This window comes from Petaurus breviceps, unplaced genomic scaffold (assembly GCF_028583685.1).
Source record: "Petaurus breviceps papuanus isolate PSGF00001 unplaced genomic scaffold, PetGlider_PUasm1.0 91133, whole genome shotgun sequence".
Taxonomy (NCBI): Eukaryota; Metazoa; Chordata; class Mammalia; order Diprotodontia; family Petauridae; genus Petaurus; species Petaurus breviceps.
In genome coordinates this window covers 39,547,296-39,568,658 of record NW_027187419.1, presented here as the reverse complement: position 1 = coordinate 39,568,658, position 21,363 = coordinate 39,547,296, and the positions used below count along the sequence as shown (strand labels likewise).

At 43.6% G+C, this 21,363-nt stretch overlaps 1 protein-coding gene across 1 annotated transcript in view; it reads left to right on the top strand.

Moving 5' to 3' along the window:
• The window catches only part of KIRREL3 (kirre like nephrin family adhesion molecule 3), a 781,784-nt gene that overhangs the window by 734,566 nt on the left and 25,855 nt on the right, over positions 1–21,363 (top strand). The window contains exons 7-10 of the mRNA XM_069080881.1: positions 1,142–1,292; positions 11,022–11,127; positions 19,654–19,802; positions 20,692–20,819. Of these exons, the coding sequence (XP_068936982.1) occupies positions 1,142–1,292; positions 11,022–11,127; positions 19,654–19,802; positions 20,692–20,819 (534 nt within the window). The remainder of the gene's footprint in view (positions 1–1,141; positions 1,293–11,021; positions 11,128–19,653; positions 19,803–20,691; positions 20,820–21,363) is intronic.

Genomic DNA, 21,363 nt, shown 5'->3' with positions numbered 1-21,363 from the left:
AGAGAAAGTGTAGAGATTTGGCATCTCAGCTGTGCATTGGGACTAGGTAGGAGAAAGATTGGTAGTGCTACCCTTCCCCATCCAATCCCCTTTCACACGTACACCCTTCAGTGTGTACCAGCAGGATGCAATCACCCATGAGAATATGAGATTGAGTCTTGTATAGCATACCTGAATCACAGACTTCTTCATTTCTCCTAGGTTCTATGCAGGAAAAGACTGCCCAGGTTGGGGGTCACAGAGTGATCTAGAACACAGGCCTAAAAGAGAAAGTATCTATCTACAACATACTCAGTGGTTCCCTCAGCACAAGGGCTCTTAACCTGGGGGCTCTCTACCCCCAAGAAAGGCACGGATAGATTTCAGGAGATCTGTAAACTTGAATGGGAGAACATACATCTTTATTTCAATCTAAAAAACTTTACCAGACCCACAAAAAGGTCAAAAAATCAGACCAACACATAAGCCCAGGAAAAACAAACAGGAGTAGAAAATTCATAATATACTATAAATAATCTTCAATAAACTTTCTGCCTGGTTTCCATTAGGTCAACCTGATTTCTTTTGCACTGTGAAAACCTGGACCAATGCTGGTTTTTACACCAAATGAAAAGTTGGCTTAGCAGTCTTGTCTTCATATTATGGGTCAGACTTTCAATTAGACAAGGAAGAGAGGGCTCCTAGGCTCACAGGATCATCATCAATTTAGAGCTAGGAAGGGGTTAGAAGGCTTTGTTTGTCCAACTCCTTCATTTTACAGGTGAAGGAACTGAGGTTCAGAAAGAAAGACTGATTTGCCCTCCCAGTAGAATATGAGCTTCTCAAGGATTTTAACTGTTTAATTTTTGGCTTTTTGTCTTCAATACCTAGTACACAGTAGACTTGTAAATGCTTGTTGAGTTGAATTGAATTGTCCAAGGTCATATAGCATAGCTGGAATTGAAAGTCTGAACCCCTGACTCCAAATCTCCTGTCTTTCCTTTGCACCCCTCTGCCTTCCCAGCCAACACCGAAGGCTGCATCCTCACCCCTCTGAAATGGGACAAGTCAGTGTCAGCCTCTCTTCCTTCTTAGACCTCATGGCTCCCAGGCTACAATAACCAGTGTCCTGTTCTCCTTTCCTTTTCCTTCCCTCCTCTAGACCCTGCTTCGGGATGGAAAGCGGGAGAGCATTGTGAGTACCCTTTTTGTCTCACCTGCTGATGTGGAAAATGGACAGCGCATCGTGTGCAGAGCCACCAATAAAGCTATCCCTGGAGGGAAGGAGACCTCAGTCACTATCGACATTCAGCGTGAGTGCTACTTGTGCCTAGGCCCCACCAAGGCCTGCAGATAGGAGGCGGAGGGAGAGACGGTCTAGCTCACTGTCACACAAAGAGTTTGTCCCCAGTTACCCATGGCTAGTATTGCCATTTGAAATCTGTGCCCCTCCTGTACTCGTGTAACTGACTGGTAATACTAGTTTGTGAGTCAATAGCTGGTTTGGATATGTTTACATGACCACAATTGAGAGACGTATCTATTATTTTGGAAAGAGATTAGAGCATACTCACTTTTGGTCAGTCCAGTTGTGTCTGATTCTTTGTGACCCATTTGGGGTTTTCTGGGCAAAGATACTGGAGTGATTTGCCATTTCCTTCCCCAGCTCATTTTACAGATGAGACTTGCTAGTAAGTATAAGTGTCTGAGGCCAGATTTGTGCTCAGAAAGATGAGTCTTCCTGATTCCAGGCCCAGAACCCCATCTACCGTGCCACCTAGCTGCCCCGGGGAAGGAATGCAAATGCTTAAAGTTCAGGACAGCATTTCGTTTTAGATTTGAGTCTGAAGAGGGTTCACTGCCTATCAGTCTCAAGGAATATAAAATGTTTTCATCACAGCTGACTGGGTGGCTCCCTTTGACATTTCTGTCATCACTTGATATGGTTAAATATGTATTTGTAGCACTCAAGAAGTTTGTTATTTTTTTCCCTCACTCTCCTTGGGTAATTTCCCTCTGTAATTAGGGCACAATGATACCAGGTGGTAGTTTTTTTCAGTTCCATGGTTTGAATTACCCACCAATGGGTATTGTTAAGACAAGAGATTAGAATATCAAATCATAGCATTGTAGACTTTTAGAGCAGAAAAGGCTCTTAGAGATCATTTTGTCCAAATCCTTCATTTGTATAGATAACTGAAACCCAAAAAGGGAAGATAACTTATTTAAGATCACATAGGAAATAACAAAGTCAGGGTTGAAATTGAGGTCTTCTGCTCTTTGTAATATATGTCTCTACTTTTCCATGTTTTTCACAAAATTAGTTTCATGACAATCTATACAGCAATTTCGATTAGGCCAACATAATTCTAGATAATTCTAGAATTAGAATTTAGGCAATTGTAATTCATAGAACCAGTTTAGATTTATGCTGACATAAATTGACCCATAGGGATACAAGGTAGGTTCCAGACATTACAGAGCTCAGCTCAGGACCCTAAGGTCTAGAATTTTAATTCCCTGGTCTAAAAGAACACAATTTGCTATGTAGCAGACAGCAGATACAACTTGAGTTCTAGACTCGGGTTCTGTCATACCATAACTTGGGCCTTATGGTGAAGTTTGGCCACTGAGGAGGGGAACTCCATCCTAATAATAGGTTTTATCACACTGACCCACTTGGGCATTTTTCTTCCCACTCTGTCTAAAAGGCATCCAGGCCTCATATCCTCTCTTCCTAGGGTCCTTCCCAAGCTGAGATCTGGATTTCCATCCATACCATCATAAGAGTTATCATCCATCAAAGGATCTTCAAAACTATTTCTCCAAGCAAAGATAACCATGATTCCACTTAGCTTTTGACACATACTGATCCACTGAATGTCCTATATTTGAAAGAAAAAAATGAGCTTTAAAAAAAATTACAGGATCACCCACTGTATCACAGGCTATTGCCTCTGATCTTGACTTATATCTTGCTACTGGAGTTCAGTGACTTTGGAAGAAAGAGTGAGGCTAACCACTTTGCCCAGCTCTGCCTCACTCAAATCCAATTCATGTGCAAATCAAGGCATTGCCCTAGTGATGCTGTTGGAATCATTGATCAATAAATCAATCGACCTACATTTATTAAGTATTTACTATATGCCAGACACTGTGCATTTGGGATACCAAAAAGAAAGGAAAAAAGAGTCCCTGCCTTCCAGGAGCTTACCTTCTAATGAGAGAAACAAGTTATGTATGAATAGGTACATACAAGACATATACAGAATAAATGGAAGGTAACCTTAGAAGGGGAGGCTCTAGTTGCTGAGGAGACTAGAAAAAAATCTCTTGTAAGGGGGCGGCTAGGTGGCACAGTGAGTAAAGCGCCAGCCCCTGAGTCGGGAGGACCCAAGTTTGGATCTAGCCTCAGACACTTAACACAAAAAAACTAGCCGTGTGACCTTGGGCAAGTTACTTAACCCCAATTGCCCTCCAAAAGGCAAAAAAAAGAAAAAATCTCTTGTAGACTCTTTAATAGAGTTTGTGCTGAGTCCTAAAGGAAGTCAGGGACTCTTAAGTGGTGGAGGTGAAGGGAAGAGGCATGGGGGAGGGGGGGGGGAGACAGACAGTACCAAGGAACAGAGGGGAGTGTCCTGTGCAAGGAGCAGCGAGTTGACCAGTTTGGCTGAAACTTAGCATTTGTGAAGGGGGAAAAAATGTAAGACAACTGGAAAGGTAGGAAGGGACCACATAGTAAAAAGTCTTAAATGCCAAAGGACAGATTCCCCCACCCTTAACAAATGATCCCCATTGAGCCTCACATTAAACCTTGTCAAAAGATCAAGCAGGAGATGACAGCACCTCATTTCCCAGCTAGAGTCATCCCTCCTTCATATACACCAGCCCCTAGTCTGTCCAGGAAACATGGTTGGGTTTAAGAAAGAGAGAATCCTAAGATTTAAAGCCAGAGGATTATCTGGACCAAACCTTTTGTTTTATAGAGAAAATAGCAGAGAAATGAGGTGATTTATGCAAGGTCATATTCCCCAAGGAAGTAACAGAGCTGGGGTTTGAACCCAGGTCTTCCAATTCCAATTCTCTTTCCCAGATGCTACATGGACAGGCCTCTAAGAGCTGGCAGCTGTGGTTCTGGGAGGGAGAGGCACAGAAAAGCAGCAGGGCTTCAGCTCCAGCCCATTATCCATCATATGAGGAGAATCTCCCCCATAAACAAGATCATCATCATCTTAATAGCCCATCCGACTATTAAAAGACTGTTTGTCTAAATGTTCTCTAATGAGATGATCACTTTAACAGGGTGGTCCAGATAACAGATGTTTCGTAGGACTGGAGAAGGCAGTGGTTAGGGGGGATGCTACTGCCAGACTTTGATATGCCCACTGATTTCCAAGCAAGAATCGTTGTCCTGCCCTGCTCCCACCACCAGTAAGACTACCGTAAAAGATGGGCCAGCTGGACTGAGGAATGGAGGTCAAAGTGGGGATCTGACTGCCCAACTCTGTAAGATAGGCAGTCCCACCTTCTTTGGAGCAAAGGATATGCACTTCCCAGGACCATAGACCACAGAGGCAAGCCTTCAGCTTGAAACTTTATGACATTTAAGAACCAGAGAATCATAGGATTTAACCTAAAGCAGAATGACCTGCGCCCTAGATTCCAAGGTAGATAAAGATACTGCCTATCCCCAAAACATTCCCATTATTGGGGTACCATGTTTATGAAGGGAGGGAGAAGGGGGACCCCTCTAGTGTAGGACATTTTGAGGGCTCAGTCAGATGTCCCAAGTCAGTCAGGTATTAGCCCAATGATGGGTACCTTTTATATTTTTCCCTGGGTGAAAAAGAGAACAGTAGAGGCCTTAACTATCAAAACTACCCACTGGCCTGGTATCTTCCAAAATTTGTCGAGATGTCTAACCCTGACCCATACGCACAAAGTCACTGGAGTTCATGTCTGCCTTTCTTTGTACATGTGTGGTCACTTACTAACTACTAACAGGAGTAGCAGGCCAAGCCAGGTGCACTAACCACAGTTTAGAGATTTTAATGTGTCCAGGAGGAAAAAGTTCTAGGGACCCTTGACAATGAGGCCTTTTTCGAGTCCTAACTTTATTGTGCTCATTCAACACATATACACTCATTCAGAATTATAAAAATCACAGAATTTAAGAATTGGAAGGAAAATCAGCCACCATCTAGTCCAAATAGGACATGAAACCCCCATGATAATAAACCCAGCAAGCAGTCATCCCACCTCTGTTCAAAGACCTCCAAGGAGGAAAGCCCACCATCTCTTAAGTGTACCCATTCCCCTTCTGGACAATTCTAATTGTCAAGAAGGTTTTGTTGATATAGGGACCAAGCAAAATTAGTCTAATTCCTCTTCCATATGACAGTCTTTCAAATACTTGGAAGACAGCAATTATGTTTCCTCTCCCCAAACCATTTCTTCTCACACATGCACATGTAATACATGTACATGTACACACATGTGTAAATATACACCAATAAGCACACACACATGAACTCACAAACACTTCCCACTCACTCTTTGCCTTCCTAAATCCTTCATCTAACAGTTAACAAGGAGACCAGGGACTAGATCAGCACCATCTTTGCAAATCTTCATGTCTGCTCCTGGTTAACCAAAGAAAAACATCTGAACTCAGGAAAACCACATGTTTGTTTATTTGTTTGTTTCCCTTGGTCTTTATGTGTTACCCCAACGGAAGACAAAGGCCCAAGATTGACTAATGGGAGAGAATGCACAACAACCCCCGACACCTTACCACATCTGAATACTGCATCCAGCTGCCAAATTTCAAAAGGATGTTCAGCAAAATGCTGAGTCAGAAAGTCAACCCTCCTCCTACTCTCTCCAAAATACAACCCTCTTTCCCCACCAGAAAACACCACCCACCCCTCACATGCAAGCCTTAGCTGATGAAAACACTAACAGACTCGCAGTTGTAATAACATCTGCTCGATATGATTCTGGTTCCACCAGCTACATCAAAGCTGCCCTCCTGTGAGTTATGCAGCCGACATCACAAGTGGGATTAAAATCATGTTTAATAGTTGGATGTGCCATAAACTATTTATACCACTAGAACCCAGCAGGCGCCTGAAAATTCATATCCTGTACCTTGGGAAGGAAAAAAGCAGAGGGGTCAAGGTGCTTCAGAACCCTGGGTGTGATTGTGCAAATCTTATCAAGATAACTCAGGGCTGAGGGCATCATAGCTCAGGCAGACCCACCAGAATTAGGGAGAATTCAGGCAACAGGGAGACTGGGAAAAGGAACCTAAGAGGCAATGTGTTAATACTGGTCAGGGTAACAATGAACAGGAAGAGGATGATGTGATGGAGTAGATTGTGGGACCAATCAAATGAATCAATCAGTCAGTCAATCAGCAATCATTCATTAAGTGACCTCCATGTGCCAAGTGAGGTTCCAGGAGCTGGAGATACAAAGGCAAAGGATGAAATAATTCTTACATTCTATAAAGGAAGATGAATACCAGATAGTGATAAAGGACAATAGTTGTTAGGGAGAGCCTGAAAGACTTCATGGAGAAGATAGCGACTGAGTTGAGTCTTAAAGGAAGTGAAGGATTCTGTTACACAGAGGTGAGAAGGGAACACATTCCAGTCATGGGGGACAGCCAATACAAAGGTGTGGAGGTGGGAGACAGGGCACTGGGTGTGAGGAACAGAGAGAAGAACAATTGAACTGGAACATAGAGTACAGAAAGGGAGGTGAGAGCCTGGTGGCCAGAAAAGTCCATGAGTAGACACCACAATAACCCTCCTCTTCCAGATCTGGACTCCAAGAGTTCTACCACTGTCTAAACAATCTATGATTGGGACCTGGACTGCCCAGTTTCTAATAACCATTGCACCTCCAGTGTCTTGATTGACCCTTAGTTTTCCAAGTCTCAGCCTCAACACAAGACGACTCAGGCACCCTTGGGATTAGAGGCCATAGGCCTAACCCAAGATGGTGGCTCCAAAACAATTGACTACACTTTTCCAAAGATATTTTGGCCATCTTAACTGAGATGAGATGAGATGAAGTGATACTGAGTCTGGTGCTACCTTTTGTGCCCTAACTTCTCTCTATTTATACCTTTCATAGAAATTAATAAATGTCCTCACATAGTTCTTGCTTGGATCTTTCAGATTTCAGTGGCAACAAATATTCATTAACTCCCTCCTCTTCATAGAACATTATGCCAGGCTCTTGAGAGTTACAATTTAAAGAGTAAATAAAGCTGTAAAATCTGGTCCCTGCCCTCAGGGAGCTTACAGAGTAGTAGAGAGATATGACACATATGTGAATAACTACAGCACAAAATTATTACTGGAAAGTACATAAGGAAAACACAAACAGAATGTTAGGTGAGGTCTAAGGGAAGAAGGATCACAACCATTTGAGTGGGGGAGACGGGAGCAGCAGGGAGAGCTTCCCAAAAGATTCTTGAATTCAGACTAATGAACACATTTACACAGTGCCTGCTTTCAATAGGATTAAATCAGGCAATCTCATTCTTGCAATTACTGTAACAAGTCATTATTGCTTCACTAATGCAACATACATTTTGGTTTATTATAATAATTATTAATGCATCAGTTATTAAGCTTTTGCCCATCATGACCCCACCCCAGTTGGGGCAATGTCAGGGTTAGGGTGGGGACATCAAGAGTAAAACCCCCAGTCTTTGGGTCTCAGTGTATGTAGAGAGGATTCTGCATCAAAGCCCCAAATCACATGTGGGTGAGCCATATCCCAGTGAGGAGTCTCATGATTCATACTTAACAAAGGAAGGTGATTAGCTGCTGTTGGGTAATGATAGGGCAGAGTCAGAAGGCTGCAAGGGGCCTGGGAGAGCCTGCACCAATCTAGGCTGGTTATGTGCACTACTTTCATTGGTATTCGTCACTATACTTGTCTTTATTGTCATTTGAATTATACATTTTAAAATGAGATTAGAGTAAATTGCAAATACCTATAATTTGCCTCATAATTCTCCATGAAAAGACAGGTGGGTTGGCTTCTTGGGTGGCAGACACCTTCCAGGGTAAATAGTCCCCAGCCAGAGTCAAGGGGAGGTAGGGAAAATAGGAAGGGAGGAAGGGAAGAGATTTCCTCCAGGGTGATTCAGCCCTTACTAATCAGGGAGCTAGGACTCCCCCCTCCCCACACCCACCTCCCAATGTCTTTCCAGCCCACAGTCACCCACACCATGCAGTCTCAGCATAAATAATTTCCTCACACAGCTCCTAGGCTAATGGCTCTGAGAGTTGACTTTTTCCCCAGCCCCACAGTGATCTATCTTTGGACACCACTAGTGGATGGGTGGCCTGACCACTGGATAAACAGACAAGGCCACCGGATAAACTCCACCCAACATTGAGCAATGATGTGTAGGGCTGCTACAGGTCACTCATCGCCTCCCATAGCTTCCTCAAAGTGATAAGAGCCCTGCTTCTCCCGTGGGACACTGGATGTGAACAGAATGGGACTTTCCAAGGGGAGGGATCTCGGTGAAGCATAAAGGAAGCTGGGCTGGAAGTTCGGCCACGGTTCTGACGTTCATCTACCACCAGCTGACCGAGGAACTTTAGGCAAGTGACTTCAAACTCATTAAGCGTCAGTTTCCTCATCTGGGAAATGAGTAAATTGGACAAAATGAGATCTAAGTGATCTTTGACTCTTTGTCCAGTTAATTGTTGAGGCAAAACAATTTAGGCAGGGGCAGCTAGGTGGCGCAGTGAATAGAGCACTGGCCCTAGAGTCAGGAGGACCTGAGTTCAAATGCAACCTCAGACACTTAACACTTCCTAGCTGTGTGACCTTGGGCAAGAAGCTTAACCCCAGTTTCCCTCCAAAAAAAAAAGACAAAAAAAAATTAGGGCAGCAATCTTCCATGGTCCGGGAAATTATGCTTTCATTAGGCATACATTTTCTGACATAACTAATAAGTCAATGTATTATATTTAATCATACTTTTTATTACAAATGTGGTGGGGAGTCAGTAAAAATGACAATGATGTTCAAAGCAAAAGAGTGTCAACATAATTTTTTTTGGTTTAATCAAGAACAAAATCACATCCCATGACCCAGAATCTCAGTCATTTTTCAAGCTCATTTGGCAGAAATTAACCTCTGGGGGGAAAAAAGAAATCTAGCTCAGCTGATCACTATAACCTTAGGCAAATCGCTGTGCCTCAGTTTCCACATCTATAACATGGGAGTGATACAATTATTATGTATTTACAATATTGTGGAGAAAGCACTTGGTAATCCCTGAACTGCTATGCAAATGTGAATTGTCAAAGTCAGGAAATAGGACCCAGAGCTGAAGGATGACAGAGACATGTGCAGAGAGAGAGGCTGATCAGCCTAGGAAGGATAACTTGTTTCTTTTCTGGCTCAAGGGTAGATACTGTTGTCCTTTGGCTCTCTGTGTCCTGTTTCTCTGACTTTGATTCGAAGTCTACAAAGCTCTTGACATCTATTTCTCTGTCTTTCGCTCTCAGTTTCTCCCTATCTCTGTCTCTGTTTTGTTGTGACTTGCGTCTCATTGCTTCTCCAGCCTTTTCCTTTTGCTCCCTTCTGTCTTTATTGGAGCCAAAAGTACCTTACTGATTGTCTAACTCAACCCTCTTGTTCTATAGATGAGAGAATGGGCAACTTACCTAAGGTCATGCAGGTAGAAAATGGCAGGAGTGGGATTTGAAGCCAGGTGTTCTGATTCTAAATCCATCGAGTTTTCCACTAGGGTACTCTTGCTTTTGCAAGAGTGGGAGGGTGGGACAGGTAGGTGGCAGAGTAGATAGAGTGCCAGGTCTGGAGTCAGGAAGACCTGAGTTCAAATCCAGCCTTAGACACCTTCTAGTTGGGTGACCCCAGGCAAGTCACTTAACCTTGCTTGCCTCAGTTTCCTCCTCTGTAAAATGAGCAAACTATTCCAGTATCTTTGCCAAGTGGGATCACAAGGAGTTGGATAGAACTGGACAACAGCAAACCCCTTGCTTTTACTGTTTGCCTGAAGTTTTTCTGTGTGAGTGTATCTTTCCATCCCACTCAACACTCCAAAGTCTGACTGCTTATCATGTGAAAAAAAAATTCTCTAGGTAGCTCAAGGAGCTAAGAGCCTTGTGACACCAATAAGGCCTCAGTGGAGATGATCAGACTGATGAAAGGGTGTAAATGTCACTTGCAAGTTAACAGATGCACCAAATTGATTATACCAGGAGATGTTACACAGCCATTTCCAAGGCAGGAAGTTTGCCTTTAAAGGAAGCTCAGAGCTCACACACACACACACACACACACATACACGCACACACTCACACTCACACACACACACACACACACACACCCTTTTTGGAAGTGAATGATTCTTCCTAAAAGTCAGGAGATGGGCAATGCTTACCCATAGGGTTCATAATAACTGTGAGTTCCTGACCAAAGTTTTTGTTTAAATGCCAAGCCCCTAAACCCATTTCTGCTAAGAAAGGGTCCTGGTTCCCTGCCAGGATCATCTTTCTTGTGCACTAACAAGGGGATCTTTTCAGTCATGTGGCAGCTGCTGGAACAGCAGCTACACAAATGTTTCCTGCATTTGAATCCCAAGCTCATGTCTCAGTCCGGTCTAGCCTGGACCCTTACATACAGCAGCCACTACTCCTTTTGTCTCAAACCTAACTATATTTTTAAAACAAATGTTTAAAAATTGCTTTTACATGCAATTAGCAAATAAGATATATAGGCACTGGGGTATAGAAATCCATCTTTCCCTATAAGAAAGCAATGGCGGGGGGGGAGGGGAGGGATTGAGGGGGATAAAAGAGAGGACAGATTGGGGGAAGGGTTATTCAGTATGCATGCCATGTTGGGGTGGAAGGTAGGAGAGAGATGGGGAGAAAACTTGTAACTCAAAATCTTGTGGAAATGAATGTTATAAACTAAAAATAAATAAATAAAAAAGGAAAACTAAAAAAAAACTAACTATATTGTTAATTTTCCAGATCCACCCCTCGTCAATCTGTCTGTGGAGCCACAGCCAGTACTGGAAAATAATGACGTCAAATTCCACTGCTCTGCAAAGGCCAACCCAGCAGTCACCCAGTACAGGTAAGAGCTACCACCTGGTCACCTGTGTAACAACCACCTGTTCCACCATACACACACACACACACACACACACACACACACACACACACACATATGCATACATACCATCTCCTGGGCAGGTAAAGGTGACCTTTGTCAGGAATGTGCTAGTAAATGTTTATTAACTGGGGAAAGAACAGGTACCCATGACACACTTTGAAGTTTGATCTGCAGTATTAACATTTTCTAAATCACGTTCTTAAGTCTAGACAATCAACAAAACAATAAATAAAGCCCTGATTACAAATCAGCATTTGCCAATTTCTGAGATGAAACAATTACATTGAAAATTTAACAAGCAGCTCTCTTGAGTTTGAACTGGTTCCAGCACACCTCAGCCCCATCCCACATTTTATACTATAAGCTATGTGGCAGACATTGGGTTCAGGAAAGGTTGGTTGGAAATACCATGCTGAATATAGACTTTTGTATACTCTGGGAGTCTTAAAGGGAACTTATATTTTTCATTCCATAAGGGAATATATGTCTCTTGGGAACACAAGATGGGGAGGGCTGTCCAGAGACGAGATGTGAAGAACCTAGAAGAATCAACAGGATCCATAAGTGGAAGTCTGGCCTCGCATGTAACATACATGGAACTGATGGAATGATAAAAGATTCCATTGTGGGTTTTCCAGGGCACATCAGCTTTGGTCTGTTGACTATGCCTACCCAGATACATTTCTGGATGCGTACACTTGTGCAAGTATATATGCATACCCTGGATATAGATACACCTGAGTTAACTTCAGATGTTTCTATTTTTAAACTGGGTAGGTGAGGAAGTATAAACCCCAGCATCTATGTAGGTCCAGCAGACTCAGGGTTAGGAACTGAGTTATTCACCATGCTAAAAGACAAAGGGCAGTACTGAAATGCCAAAACTTTTCACCAGAAATGCATAGTAAAGCGACAGAAAACTATCTCAGTCCACATGACAAAATAAGTATGATCCCAAACCCCCTCCTGCCCTTCCCTCTTCCCTTCCACTCTCCTTTCCTCTCCCCCACCAAGGATTTGTAATCAGGCTCCTCCAAACACTCATGGCTTTGATAGGGACCCAGGATGTAGCCAGTTTCTTGATGCCTGTCCCCATGTATCTTTGCATCTCCCAAGTTAGCTTGCCTCACTGGTCCAGCAGCAATTACCATCTGCCCACAGCCCATAGTTTATCCCTCTATATCCAGCCTGATTATGGACCCAGCAGAGATTTCTGTTCTTTCCCTCTTTTCTCAGAAGCCTCCATCCTTCCAACCAACAGCTGCTCCATGGACAAATACTCATGGGAAATGGAATCTTTGCTTTCCTCCAAAGAACACTTGTACTTTGCTTTCAGGCATCCTGAGAACTGTAATCCTTTCCCTATCGAAGCTGTCTGTTAAATCTCACCCCCATAAAAAATTTTGCCATCCCCTGAAAACTGTACCAGGTACCCAGATAAAACTATAAACATTGCATAATATCTTATATTTAGAAATATTCCAAGTTTATACACACACAGGTCACAGACAGAGGAAACAGTTATATGCAGACATATAATCAATAGCATCCATATTAGAATTGCATACAAAGTATAGTTTATATATATTCTACTACATGTTCAGTGTCTTCACCCATTCCCTGGAAACATCTGATGTTAGCATGGCCAGATAGTGCTGGCATTTCTGTGGTGACCCCCATCACACATGAACCCATTAATTCTCAAGGCAGGTCCACTGGCCTATAGTCCTAATTGGGGGCTTTGTAAATTGCCTCTGTTCCCTAGGGCCCTCTACCACTGAAGTATGTATGTGAAGTATGAAGCAAAAAAATTGAATTCAACTTAAAAAAAAAGAACAGAAGATCCCCTCCAGTACAAAAATTCCTTGATTCCCTCAGATGGCTTGAGAGGTCAAGTGGAGGCAGGAGAGAGCAGTTCTGACACTTAATTAGCTATGGCTCCATAACTCTCTGAGTCTCAGTTACCTCATCTAGAAAAGGGAAGCAAGTATACCTGTGCCTCTAACTACCTCACAGGATTATTGTAATGGGGAAGCTATGTAAACCTTGTAAGTCGCTGTGGAAATGTGAGCTGTTATTATTAGATCAGGGTCTGTGGCTTGCCCAGGATTGTACAGCTAGAAAGTGTCTGTGGTTAGATTTGAATTTAGCACTTCCTTATTCTACTTAGCTGCCTCAGCAGAGACTTAACTTTCACATCTACAGAATGAGACAAATAATAAATAACCTTAGCTCCAGGGTTGTTGTAAGGTTTTAATGAGATAAAGTATGTAAAGGAGTAAATAAATGTCTGTTGTTGCTATTATTAAATTCCAGTTGTCAAGACAGCCTCATTACTTAAACATGACACCGGTTAATACCACTCCCCCATTCCCCTCCTCTCCCCATTTATCAGTTCCTACATCCATTCAGTATACTTGTGAGACCTCCTGAAATCAGAGGTATTCAGGCTGCAAGAAAATGCAGGAAGTTTTGCCTCAATTTAGAAGAATCACGAGTGTTAAATTAGATCTCACCCTCTGCTTTCCCTTCTCCTCTGTCATTGGAGGTAGGGGGTGTAGTGGGTAAGAGCCCTGAACTTGAAGTCTGGAAGACCTGAGTTCAGATCCCACCTCAGACACTTGTTGTGTGACCCTAATAATCTTTTAACCTCAATTTCCTCATCTGTTAAATGGGGATAATAGCACCTACCTCCCAGGGTTGTTATGAGGATTAAATGAGATAATAATAGTAAATCATAATAGTAATCATAATAATAGTAAAATACTTAGCACAGTGCCTGGCACATAGCAGGGCTATGTAAATGTTAGCTATTGCTGTGCCTACAGACCTTTGCAACCACAGAAACTGGGTCTGTCATCAGGCAGCTGGGCATTCCAGGACTTGTCACTATTGACACAGGAAAGCACACCCCCCCCCCCCCCCGACGACCCGAATAGCCCAAAGGTAGCAAAAGAAAGTCTCCAGCAGGTCCCCTTTGCCTCGTCCCTTGCTCTAAAAATAGATTTAGCAGATTGGGGAGACTGCCCTGGGTCAAATTCCCTCCCCCTCCTTCCAACCCCTATCTCCATTCCCTGCAGTCAATTCTCTTATTCTAATCCCCCAGCTCTATAGCTTGGGGCCCTTTGGGCTGGAAGCCTTTCTAAGGCTGCTTCACATCCCGCCCTCTATCCCTAGGCAATGCCCAGAGAGTTCTCTTGAAGGAACTGGATGATGTGGGGAAAGTTAGGAGAGGAGAGGCCCCTAATATGCTCCCCACCCCCATACCTCCGCATATATACTCTAGTCTCCTCCCCTAGGTGCTGAAAACTCTAGACTCTCTCTGTCTCTGTCTGTCTGTCTCACTCTCTCTGTCTCTGTCTCTCTCTGTCTCTCTGTCTCTCTCTCTGTGTCTCTCTCTCTGTCTCTGTCTCTCTGTCTCTGTCTCTGTCTCTCTCTGTCTCTCTCTGTCTCTCTCTCTCTCTCTCTCTCTCTCTCTCTCTCTCTCTCTCTTCCCTCCCTCCCCAGGAGGGTGGAAGATGCTGAGGGAGAGGGAAGCAACTGGTTTTTTTCTATATTTTTAACAAGATTCTATAGGGTGAATTGGTTTGCCCACTCCCATTCTTCTCTATCTCTTCCTCCTTTTCTCTGGAAATTAGATACTTGGGGAGGGGGGAGCACTAGAGGAAGGGACAGAAAACTGCCTAGTCTAGTTGGGTGGGCAGGCAGGGACCCTCAGCAGAGATGGTTCTAAGAAATCTTTCCTCTCATCAGTTTATATTGTGTTCTCCCTTCCTCAGAAGTCCGTGTTCTCTGTTCTGTTTCTGCTCCTCTGTGCCCCCACCCCCATGCCATTTTCTGCCCCTATTTGGAAAGGCGGGAGAACCAACTTGGTGGTACTTGAGGCTGACTGAGCGCCTTATAACACACTAAGCTTTTTTTTGTTTCTGTTGATATAAAAAATTCATCCTCTTATATTGGCTCAGACCAAATGAAGCACTGATTGGGAATGGTTTAAGCTGAGAAATGGAAAGAGGAGGTAGTAAGTAGATGGGGGGAGGAGGAAGAAAAGAGAAATGGAAAGAGGAGAAGAAAAGAAGGGGGTGAGGGAGCTTAAAGGGGAAAAGCTTTTACTCCTATCTGTGTTGTACCTTCATATCTAAATATTGTTTCTCTGCCTCAATGAGTGTTTAATTGCTCCTTACTCAGTATAAAATGAGATAATGTATGTGAAAACACTTTCAAAACTGTAAAACACCATACCCATATTAGTTACTCTCATCATCGTGATAACAACTACTAATCTTTATCTGATTATTTGGAGGGGTGGGAAAGGCTCTGTTTTCACCTCTAAGCCTTTAGATGACAAGGAGTTATAACTTTCCATTCTTGAGCTATATCCTATGGCCTTAGGTTGAGCAGGTATAAATAGTCTGGGGAAAGGTAAAAGAAGAAAAAAGAGGAGGAAGAAAAAAAGGGATAGGAAAGGGAAGGGGAGAAGGAACAAGGGAAAAAGAAGAGAGAAAAGGACTAAGGAAGAAGGAATTAGGAATGTTCTTAGGGTCCCCTGTGTGTCCCTGGAAGATATAAAGCCCCTCCCCCCAGAGAGGTTAGAACTGAGTACCTCAAGGGGCTGGTCCCCACCTGCTCCCCTCCCTAGAAGCCTCACAAAATACTAATTAGAGGGAAGGTAGGTAAGATAAGCAGTGATGAAGCCTTGAGTATGAATTCTGACTCAAACACTCACTAATTGTGGGACCATGGGCAAATGACTTAAGTTAACCCCTTTTAGACTCAGTTTTCTCATCTTTAAAATGAGGATAATAGCAACTGCCTAGCAGGGTTGTTAGGAGGACAAAGTAAGATAATACACATTATTTTACTGTATAAATATTGGCTGTTGTTATTTTTAGCTTTTGCCCACCTCAAGGGGGCATTTAAAGATTGGCATCAGCAACCTGTTCTAGTACCAGCTGGGGAAGCTAACAATGTCTGCAATTACACATACGACTATTAGAACCCAAAACTCAAGCTGGAGACCCAAGAACTTATTCCTTCCACCTCACCTTCAGCCAGGTCTTTTGGTCATTCATTAACTCATTTCTCCCCTCAGGAAAGGAGAAACCAGCCTGGTTCCCTTCCTCAGGAGAAGGGAGGTGAAGATGTTAACCCATCTTTTCCTATGAAGCATGAATAGTGAATTATTATTCATTCAACAGAAAGGAAACTCAAAGCCTTTATGCTCCTTGTGAGTGCTGTTGAAGGCAGCAGAGGTCCCAGTGAGAAAAAAACATACAGAGGGATATCCACAGACACACACATACACATAGTGCCACTGCCACCCCCAACAGCCTCCTGCCACACTCCCCCTTCACCCCAGGAAGCACTAATTGTGAGTCTGTCCCTGGATGACAGGCAAACATGGAAAATCACTCGGCCCCTGTCGGGCCTCCTGCCAGGTGTGGGGGAAGAGCTACACTGACTGTGAACTCAAGGCTCATAGATTGAAGACAGGAAAAGGAAAAGGAAAAAATGAACGACAAATCAAAGCTGTCTGGGCAGGGAGGGGAGGGAGCTGGCAGTTCAAGCACAGCCAGGTTTGGGAAAGGGGCTAGATTTGTGTCACCATCAAATCCAGCTCTGGACCATCTCTGCTCCTCAGTAACCCCAGACTCTGTACCTCCACTCCCCACCCAGTGCCCTCTACCCCTGAGTATTCCCTCCTCCTCCCACCCCACACTGCATGTCCCTCTAGGGAGAAAAGCAGAACTAAACTAGCAAGCAAGAGGGAAGGGGAAGGGGTTGTGAGAGAAAGAGGGAGAGAAGGGAGAGAAAGAAGAAAGAGAGAAGAGAGTGAACAGGAGAGACAGGCAAAGAGACAATTTAATTTTACATTGGGTTAGGATAGAGAAGAGAGCTAGACTGGGGAATGGGGTTAATGTTCTTCATCTAGAAACTGGAGTTAGATTAGATTGGGATTTGGAAGGGACCTTAGAGATCATCTCCATTCAACCCCTTCATTTTTCAGATGAGGAAACTGAGGCCCAAAGGTTAAGTGATTTGCTCAAGGTCACATAGGCAGTAAGTAGAAGACCTAGGACTCCACCCAAATCCCCTGACTCCAAATCCAGTGTTCTTTCCCCTGCCACCCATCATGCCCAAGCAACTTGTCCCTAAATCCTGCCCTGACCTAAGAAAGACAAGGGAGTCCAACAATCTGGAACAGAAACATAACTCGTCCTCAGTCCCAAACTACCTCACCCTCTAGCCTGGAAGCCAACCTCCCAGTTCTCCCTTCTCTCAATCTCAGTTTCCCCTCCCCTTCTGTCTATCTCCAGGAAATATGGGACACATCTCTCACAAATGAAAAGCCAAAGTTTTTCAAGTTTTGGGCAAATGCTGTCTGATCATTAAATGATCATTTAATGAAACAAATGAAGTCTGATCATTAAATTAAAATAAGAATTGGAATGATTCATGTTAGGAACCTCCTTAAGCTCTTGATCTGTAGTTAAATCATAATTGTTATTCTTAATTGTGCTCTTAATTGTTACCTAATATTAATTTGTGACTCTAACCTCTCCATGCCCGTGTAGGTGTTCCCTTGTATTGCAGAAAAAGAAGTTTGAGGGTTTCTCTTGGGGCAGGGAGAACAAGGGGGTGGCAAAGAAGAAAGCCAAGAAGTGAGTGGGAAACTGGGGAAATAGCCCCCCAGAGGGTCCAAGAAGAGAGGAAAATAATAAAGATTATATCTGACATTTATGTGGTATTTTAAGGTTTTCAAATATACCATGCCCACAGCAACCCTGTGACGTAGGTACTCTCACTATCCTCATTAGGAAAGTGATGCATACACAGAGATTAAGTAATTTGCCCAAGGTCACACAGCTAACCCAATCTTCCCAACTCCGGATCTAATATCCTATCCATTATGCCAAGACCATCCTGTTTCACCTTTTCCCCTCTACTCGAATCACCTTTCAGAGAGGGAAGGGCAAGGCAAAATAATCTTTATTTGAATGGAGGGGAACAGGTGATCTCCAATTTTACCCTCCCTCCCCCCCCCAAAAAAAAGAGTATAAATACAGCGCAAGGGAGTTAGATCACAGATGTAATTTACCTGACTAAAAGGTACAGCATGTTCAGTGATAGAGAAGCTAAACCATTCAATGGGTGTCTCTCTTGGGAAGAGGGTAACTTTGTAAGAGCTCTTGGGTTGGTGTAAATGCCTTCTTCCCCATTCTCAGAGACTCCAGGGCTGCTGAGAGCCCGGCTGGTCCCTCTCAGAAGGCTATGCTCCCAATTTGTCCAGTCCAATGCTTACCTCTGCTGGCCAGAGAAGCCCCTTCCCTCTGCCTCTACATCAATCCCCACACAGAGAAGGATGATCCAGTCAGTGTCACACAGACTGAGGAGGGGGGAGGACTTTCTAGGAGTCCAGGCAGCCTTCCAGGAACCAAGAGCCCACCCTCCCTAGGAGCAAAGGGACCTGGTTGAAAGGAAGCTAAGGGAATGTTCCAGGCACTGTGCTAAGCACTTTTACAAATATTATTTCATTTGATCTTCACAAGAACCCTGCAAAGCAATAAAAAAAAGTGTTATTATTGTCCTAGTTTTACAGTTGAAGAAACTGAGGCAAACAGAGATTAAATGGTTAGATAAGAGTTTAAGCCCTGTGTTACACAGGTAGTAAGGGTCTGAGGCCAAATTTGGACTCAGGTCTTCTTGGTTCATTATCAAGGTAAGCAGATGGAGATCAGACTGACTTATGGCAAAGAATGTAATTCCATCTTAAAAGCATTTGTTAAATACCTATTTCGTATCAGGCTTTATTTTACATCGGGAATACAAAGACCAAAAACCATACAATTTCTCCTGTCCAGGAGACTGCCTTCTACTAAGGAGGAAACATTCTATTCAAATAAGCATAGGATGGATGGGTGGTTTCTTCTGCATAGGAAATTAAGATTAATTTAAGAGTCTTAGAAAGTTTCCTCAAGCACTGAGAGATTGCACTTGTCCAGGGTCACACAGCCCTGGCTTGAATACCAACTCTATGACTCTGTTTCTGTCTGTCACACTGTTTCTCAAAGAAACACAAAAAATAAACATAATATCAGAGGCAGCTTGCCTTAATGAATATAGAGGGAGAAAGAATATGAAGTCAGGAAAACCTGGGTTCAAGTCCTTTTATGCACGAACTGACTGACTAGGAAACAGCTCCATTCTCCTCCCAGGCCCAAGGATTACTTTCTCCTACTCAGAGATTTTATCTCAAGGAATGGCTGAGAGCCAGTTCCTTTCTATGTTTCAGTTTCTCTGTGGGAAAAGGAGTCTCTGCTCCCTCTATATTTCTTGGGTACACCGTGCTTTGAGATTCTTAGAAAAAGGACTCCATCTTCTTCCTTTCCCTCCACTCTGCCTTTTCCCCTAAATCCTTCCTCCCCCACAAGCCTTGCTGCCTGGAGGTCTCCACCATGCTGGGGGGGGGGGGTGCTTGTGTTTCAGGTGGGCCAAGAAGGGCCAAGTGATCAAGGAAGGATCTGAGGATTCCTATGAGACCACTGTGGACCACACATTCTTCTTCGAGCCAGTCTCCTGTGAAGTCACCAATGCACTGGGCAGCACCAACATCAGTCGCACAGTGGATGTCTACTGTGAGTGTACCTGGAAGAAGGCAATTATTTGAGGATGTTCTCTTATCTTGTGATATTGGGGGTAATTTGAGGAATAAGTCACACTTAGATTACTAAAAGTTGTTCAGTAATATTATCCTTTATCAGGTTAGGTCCAGAATCTTATACTATAGATAGAACAGGCTACTTTAGTGATTTGGTTTTTTTTTTAAGTACATGAAGCCTTCTGAGTTTGAAAAGATTACCCCCATCAGACTAACAACTCAAACTGCCACCATTTCAAGGTAGTTCAATAAACATCGATTAAGGGTGTGCTACAGGAAAGCCATTGTGCTCTGTATTGGGAATGCAAAAATAAAAGATGTAGCCCCTGACCTCAGAGAACTTAGACTCTAAGAAGATAGGGGAGGGGGATGGTGAGTCCAAGACAAGTAAGATAGTTGTCATATAAGGCAGCATGTGATAAGTTGTAAGCTAGGGAAATCAGGGAAAGCTTCATAGAGTGGCTCTTTGAACTAAAGCATTGTCCCCAGTGAAAATATACCTATCTCCTCCACCATTTTGCCCTGGGTCAGCTCTGCCCTTACCCTGAGCATAGACTGGGTCCAGTATCCTCATCTCTTTTCACATGAGGCAATGGCAGAGGCAATGGGAAGACAGCAATGGGAAGACAATGAGATGGGTTCAACTTGGCTCTTTTTTTACCCCAAGACCATCATTCCAAATATTCAGGCAGGCAACAGCCACTGTAAGGGGTATGATGTGAGGGCTATGGGAAAGCCATTCCAGCTCCTCTCCAAATACTTCCCCCAGTTCCTTATATTAAATGCCCAAAGTTCCACAACTAAAGCTTCATCCCTTTGGTTAAAGTCTAACAAACCCATCTCTTCTTCTCTTCCCCTGCATGCAGTTGGCCCTCGAATGACTTCCGAGCCTCAGTCACTGCTGGTGGATCTGGGCTCTGATGCTGTCTTCAACTGTGCCTGGACAGGGAACCCATCACTAACCATCGTGTGGATGAAACGTGGCTCTGGGGTGGTAGGTGTCTAGCCCTAGGAAGATTGGGCACTATTGTCCTCAGGGACCCCTTCCTACTGAACCCACCCTGAGAGCTACTGTCCCACCTGTTCTCAAACTTCTGGGAAAAAGGACCGATGACACTGAGCTCTCCATAAATTTACTTGGGGAGGAAAGCACTATCATTCAAAGGAAGAAGTGTCCAGAAAATTGTAGAGGGAATCCCAAGTAATTGAGTTGTCCACCTATGGATCATAACTGAATCTGCTATGATTTTAGGAATGACTAGGAAGGCCCCTCCCATCTTTCAAAAGATATTCTCCTTTAGGGCCCTAAAGTGCCTGAGATTCCCACCATTCACAGCCCTTCCATTGAGTTGAGCATTACCCTTTCCCTACGGGCTTCTTTTAAAATGTATGTGTGGCTATGTATCTATGTGTAACAAATCCTCTGTGAATAAATTGACCCATCCTTTGCTCTAAAAGAAGGAACAGAATGAAAGCCCAAGATGGGGGGGAGGGGCAGTGAAGATCCAGATGCTAAAAGAAGAGAACAGAACTGGGGG